Raw genomic sequence first — 6,517 nt, forward strand, 5'->3', positions numbered from 1 at the left:
AAAAGATGAAATCCAAAAGAGTACGAGCCAGAATGGAGGAACAGGGAAACATAATTATTTAACGTACAGTGAACGGCCTAAAATCACATAATGAGCGACGGGGCTCTTCCATTGTAGGAGATTGCTTCTAAGTTCTTACACATATTACGATTCATATTGCATAAAAGTATATACAAGATGCTCAACATCCATGATATTGAGAATCCATAATACTATTTGATTTCAAGCAAATATTCACAATCCAACAGACTATCTGATTTCTAGCACTGTCTCAATAAAAGAAATTCATAATCCAACAGAGAAAGTGGAATTTCAATTATGGCCATGAGACAATCTTAAATGACAGGGAAAAAACATGTACATAGTCTCACAAACCTAAGACAAATGCAAGAACTTGTTACCTTATCAGGATTATTGCCTTTGTGAATAAATGTTCTCTAGAATATGCTTAACGATAAGATTCATAAACCACAACTGTTTCTGTAGTTCATAAATATCCTAAGTTACTCCTAACATACATAATCATGGCTATAAAGAAAAATGCAATGAATCATGTTAGTGATAGACTGATAGCAAGTATCGACATCTACTTGTCAAGCTCGGATTCGATGGAGCTCCATATAAATGGAATTTTCGACGATCCTGGACATAGAGAAACACAAAAATTCTCTTTAACTATCCATGAATCCTTGGCAGCAATATTACAAACATCATTCGCACCCTTGCAGAACACCATGTCTTAAACTCTTTGAGAAAAGTTATACTGCAGTGTAAAGCTTACATAACTCTCCTACTGCATACTCCTTATAATTGTGAATCCAACTAAATATTACAGCAAATTAAGTAACAAATACACACATAATCAGGTTGCACCAGGGATGAAATCAAGAAAAATCCTGCTAATTAAACCAGGTCCCTTCCCAAGTTAGGGAAGACATCTGGTTCAACAGTGGTAATTAAAGACACTACCATGTTTGAGACTGGAACTTCTTTACAATTTAGATCTGCTCTGGTAATTGCCTACAACTTTCACAACAGGATGTTCAGGGATCTGAATAGGCAAGAATTTTTTTAAAAAGTAGATTCCAAGATAGGAAAAACAAATTCCGAATCAAAAGAGAACTTAGGTTGGAAAGATATGCTGGAAAATTGGAAATCAGTAACACAAGACATTCTTTTTTTACATATTGTTTTACTTGTAATAGTTATATCTCCATCTTTTTCAAATCAATGTAAGATACAATCCAACCTCCCAAGATACATTAATGCAAACTAATAATGCTTCAGCCAGCAAGAAGTGGAAAATTATGGGGCTTTAAAACTAATATTACAGTCTAAGTCCATGACTCCAAGCATTCATAAAATTAATTGCAACCAAAAATCAAAAAATAACTGTGGTTGGTAAAGATAATAATGCTCATGAAATTAAATCGGACAAAGAAAGCACACAATAAACTGCATAGCGCATACCATAAAAGCCTTTCAGAGGTCATATCTCCTGATATCAACATCTTCACTCTTTGGCCAATATTGACACCACGATGCAACATCCTCTCGCTCCACCTAGCAGGCTAGCAGCTATCAGATCTTTACGACGTTTATTCTTTACAGCTGGAAATTCAGCAGTCAGAAAGTAGCAAGGATGAATGGAACCATGAATGCAGACTTTATAACAAAACACACCACGAAAATACACAAAAGGCCGTATAATAAGTGGTAATAAAACATTCAGAAAATTGAGGGAGGGGGAAACTAAACAAATTACAGGGAAAATGAAAGTATGCCATAAATATTACTCTTTAAACAATACCTCACAGCATTTTGAGGAAAAACTGCATCGTTTAACAACCTGAACCTATAAATAACAATCAAATAATTCAGTTTAAGCCACAGAAAATGAACCATGATAATAAATTATTGAAACTGATTGTTAATATTAAAAAGTTGCAGGAACTAAAAAGAACAGTAATTGTTAATTGATACTGTCGTTACTTCATTACCTGTGTTTTTGCTAATTTTGTCTCCTCCTCGACCATTTTAAATACTTCATTGGTTTGTTCCTGAAATTGTGTAGCGATTCCAACAGCTGCAACACGGTCATCAAAGCTCATTGGAAGATCCGCACTGCAGAAGGATTAGGACATTAGTGTATGATAGTATATAGAAAAATCTAGGTAAGAACAAGCCTACCTAATATGTTGTTCAGGCTCTAGGTACAATATAATACGAACTCATATAGCCCCTAACTATGCATATTCTAGAAACCCTTTAAGTGGCTATACCTTAGATTAATTGCCACACGATCCAATAAATACTCACGTACAGCACCTTCTTCTAGGTTATAGGTGGCAATCAACAGGGGCTTGCATGGGTGACGAAAACTGATTCCTTCTCGTTCGACAACATTCACACCCTCGGTTAAAACATTCAGGAGAAGATTACTAATCCCTTCATCTAGAAGGGATATCTCATCAATATATAGGACACCTCTATGAGCTTCAGCCAAATATCCTGGCTGGAAAACAGTAGTTCCCGATTTCACAGATTTCTCAATATCAATAGACCCAATAAGTCTATCCTCCATAACACCGAGAGGAAACTGCAAAGTGTAGAACCAATTGGTGGATAAAGGTAAACAAAAATTTAAAAAGGAAGATTATTTTATAAGCTTTTCAATGGTTACTGGGGTGATTATTGTAACATACTACTCCCTCTAATCGAGTTTTCTCCATGATTTCACTAAACCCCCTTCATAATAGTCGCCTTCTTTCAAAACAATCTCTATCACATTTAAGTGGGAGTACGTTAGGCGTCTAAGCATAAAACAATATTCAGGAAGTGTATAATATATGGAGAAGTATTAATTTAGGACCAAGAGAGTATTTATCAACCACTGATTTGAAAATCGATCCAACAAAGTACTTACAATTAATCAATATCAGTACAATACTTATTTTCCTTCCATAATTCTTCTTTTAAAAGTGTGAAAATCAATTTTGAAGCCTGGCTAAAATGATCACATGGAAGTTGTTTTCAAAAAAATCTGCAAACAAAATAATTTGCTAGTAGCACAGTAAGGAAAGGAATATTTACAGCATGCCCAAACTTATGAAATTACTCCAAATTTTAGAATTTTAACAGGAATAAACCAAAAAATATCAAGTATATGAGTAGATAGCCGTTCGCTAAGCCCTTACAATTAAAACACCTTCGGTATAATATTAAAGAACCAACACCTTTGAAGTTCCATCATCTAGAATTATAACCCAATTAAAATTTCTTAGGTAGCAACACAAAAAACAAATTATTCTACTTAGATAGTAAACAATTCATGATGCACTGACCTTAGAAAAAGCAAAAAAATCTATTTTCTAAATCGAGTTAGGAAAATGCACTTACTGATGGTCAACATAATCAGGGGTAGATGATAATTTTGAGACGTGTTCAACTGGGAAGATTTTAGTGAAACCAAAATCAGCCACCTTGGCCTGAAGATGTTGATTCAGTAGTATATTAGCCGGCTTCACATCTGGATGGACTATGGGTGGGCTGCAACCAGTGTGCAAGTAGACCAATCCTGGTGTTACAGATGATGTACTGGTTTTAGTGCATGCTTTAACAACTAATAATACTAATTAACAATAAACAATTACAAGATTTATGGTCGGATTGTTAGGAAAGGAAGGAAAATATATAGGCAGTTGTAGACACCTACTTTTGTCCCCATTCCCGAAAGGGAAAGGTTCGATGATGAAAGCGTAAATCTCCACTTGACAACGCATCTCCTATAAAATAACGAATCTCAATTCCCCTTTTCATTTCACCTGAAACCTGCTATTTATGGAAACCTGCTAAAAATAGTAACTGCCGTAAAGGGTAGCTTCTAAAAGTGGCAAGTCATAAAAGATAGAAACCTGTCAGAATTAGGTGTTGCACTCCAACATAAATCCTAAATGAGATAGAAAACTGTGAGAATCCTATTCCTAATATGATTCGGAAATAAGGGTTACGTATTAATTAAAATCCTAACGAGCCTAGAGTTCGTAACGGGCCCAGACGCATTCCGTCATGAAATTGATACGCACTAAAAGACTCGATTAAGTCTCAAACACTACGGATTTCAGGAATCCGAATCTGACTAAGAAAACAACCCAAACCCTATTTTCAACGCCTGGCTCTGGGCGCCGAAATCTTCGGCGCCCAGGCCTGGGCGCTGAAAATACCTGGGTACGTGTTTTTTCCTAATTCTTTGTGGATTAGAACTCTGCAATTCTATCTTTCCACAAACTCTTTCCTATAAATAGACCCTTAAGTTCGACGTGAAAAAGACACAATACACAATTCATATTTTGAGTATTGACTCTAAACCCCTAAGCCTAAGCCTCACGCTGCAAAACTGATCACACGTTCTGTCGCAATCGATCCATAAATCGAGCAGAACGTATCCCGTCCCATAATTTGAGATTCGTTAAATAAAAGGAGAAATAGCAAAGTCAAAGTGGTTAGTTTTCTGAGAACCGTGACGCACCTCTCAAGGGTGCGTCGTAATGTGTCCCTTTTCGATGATTTAATTGCTTTCCTCGCCCTTTTTATGAACTGTTAAACTAACTAAATCTGATTGTTCTACCACGCCTAACAAATATACTATTTTTGGGAAATTGGATTATCATGCTAGGTCCCTTAATGCAATCTAAATCAGATAATCGCGATCGATCTAGTATTATATGTTGCATATTGCTAAAATCAACTCAGATTAGTTTAATAGTTAACGCATGTCCCTTCAATTATTTATGCTGAGCTAGTAAGGATATCCTGCCTCTGGAGTTATCGAAGAGCGAATACTCCTCTCGGTAGTTACAGTCCCCCGAACCCTCAATCTCTACCTTGCGGGTGTATGTTGAGAGATCCCCACACCAGGGATCACAAGGGAACCTACGGCCGTCGTGGTCAAACATAATTGCACTCCCTTTATGTCACGATAACCGGGTTTTGTCAGTTTTTCTCATTGTTGTTAAAAACTGAATGGCGACTCCTATATTACTAGTCAATTGGGTGTAAACTCACAGGAAATCCAATTACACTTGATTGAATAAAAAGAATCGTCACACCCACGAGGGTCGAGGTCACGCATTAGCCTCGTGCTTTTTCGACCCCCTCACAGTGGCGACTCTACTGGGGATAGTGATATGTTCATATGTTATAGTGTGTTTACCCCCGTCCCTTAGTATTTTTTGATCTCAAATGAGCTCTTTGCAGCGATTTTTAGTACTAATGTGCTCCTTGTAGTGTGTTTGTAGTTTCAGGTTCATCATTGTAGGAATTAGCATGTTTTTGTGCATTTTCTACTCATTGTAATCAATACAAGAGATTGTGTACTTTCGAGAGCACACATATTGAGTTGGAAGAGTTTTCGAGCAAAGCGGATAGTGAAAGAACTAGAAAACCGACACTCGTCTACTCTTTTGATCATAACTTACGTTCTACAACTCCAAATGAAGTGATTCTAATTGGGTTGGATTATAGACTTGAATATCTTTCGAACGAATGGTCACTCGCCTAATTCCAACAAATAACGAAAGAGATATGGAGTTTTAAAGATAAAGGATCGTGCAGTTTGTACGCGCGCCCGACGGGCGAATGGCTGCCCGACGGGCAAACATCTGCCCGACGGGCGGGAGCTGCCCGACCGGGCGCGTGCCGATGATTTCCAGAATTTCTCCCTCCGCCCGACGGGCAGACCTGCGCCCGACGGGCGGGTTACAAGCTGGTCGCCCGACGGGCGAAAGGCTGCCCGACCGGGCGACGACAACCCAGGGCCCTTTTTGCGCGGTTTTCTTTCGGTTTTTCCTTATGTTTATGGGCAAACTATAAATAATAGGCTTAGTTATTTTAGTTGGGCACATTATTTTCTAGTATTAGCCCCTTAGTTTATTTCTCTTAGCTTTGTTTTCTCTCTAAATTTATGCAAACACTTAGTTTTCAATTTCAATAAAAATTCAAGCTTTCTATTTCTCTTGTTCTTCAATTAAGGTATTGTTCTTTATTTCAATTCTTTGTTTAGCTTTAATTATGTTTTCAATCATGCTAATTGCTTTGTTTATTGTTAATATGCTTGAGTAGTCTATTTTCTAGGGTTTGGGGATCCATGAATAATATGAAGGGATATTGAATAATTGTGATTGTTGGCATTGTAATTAATTCCTATTGATTGGTTTATTTCACTATACAATTATATTTGCGCAGGTTCAATTGTGGTAGTTATGCAATATCAAGTTAAGATTCGAGAGATGCAATTTGATGTTTAGGCTTGTGTCAATAGGTGGAATTAGAGTTAATACGTAGCGAGAGCCCGTTAATTCTAAGTCTATGATTAGTATCGATTCGAGAGAGCATGCTAGTCTAATTAATTACTTTGTTGATTATCTTGATTGTTTATTGTCCTGGATTGTTATCTGTTGGTGAACCTATGCCCTAGATTCCTTAATATATTGATTCCTAGTTGTTTAATTATCGCCGT

General features: G+C 37.0%; 1 protein-coding gene across 1 annotated transcript; it reads right to left on the reverse strand.

The window, feature by feature from the left end:
- Positions 1-758: 758 nt before the first annotated feature.
- Positions 759-2,584, reverse strand: LOC130459103 (magnesium-chelatase subunit ChlD, chloroplastic-like). The gene is made up of 5 exons (XM_056832570.1): positions 2,283-2,584; positions 2,001-2,124; positions 1,811-1,855; positions 996-1,051; positions 759-822 (listed from the first exon to the last, which is right to left on the reverse strand). The coding sequence occupies exons 1-5, from the start codon at positions 2,582-2,584 to the stop codon at positions 759-761; spliced, it is 591 nt and encodes a 196-aa protein (XP_056688548.1).
- Between the last annotated feature and the right edge of the window lie 3,933 nt (positions 2,585-6,517).

This window comes from Spinacia oleracea, chromosome 6, assembly GCF_020520425.1.
Source record: "Spinacia oleracea cultivar Varoflay chromosome 6, BTI_SOV_V1, whole genome shotgun sequence".
NCBI classification, from domain to species: domain Eukaryota; kingdom Viridiplantae; phylum Streptophyta; class Magnoliopsida; order Caryophyllales; family Amaranthaceae; genus Spinacia; species Spinacia oleracea.

Coding starts and splice junctions, on each gene's coding strand:
- LOC130459103 (XM_056832570.1), bottom strand. CDS start 2,584: ATGGAGGATAGACTTATTGGGTCTATTGATATTGAGAAATCTGTGAAA. Junction 1,856..2,000: donor CAAAATTAGCAAAAACACAG/GTAATGAAGTAA, acceptor TGTTATTTATAG/GTTCAGGTTGTTAAACGATG. Junction 1,052..1,810: donor TTTCCTCAAAATGCTGTGAG/GTATTGTTTAAA, acceptor TTGCCTATTCAG/ATCCCTGAACATCCTGTTGT.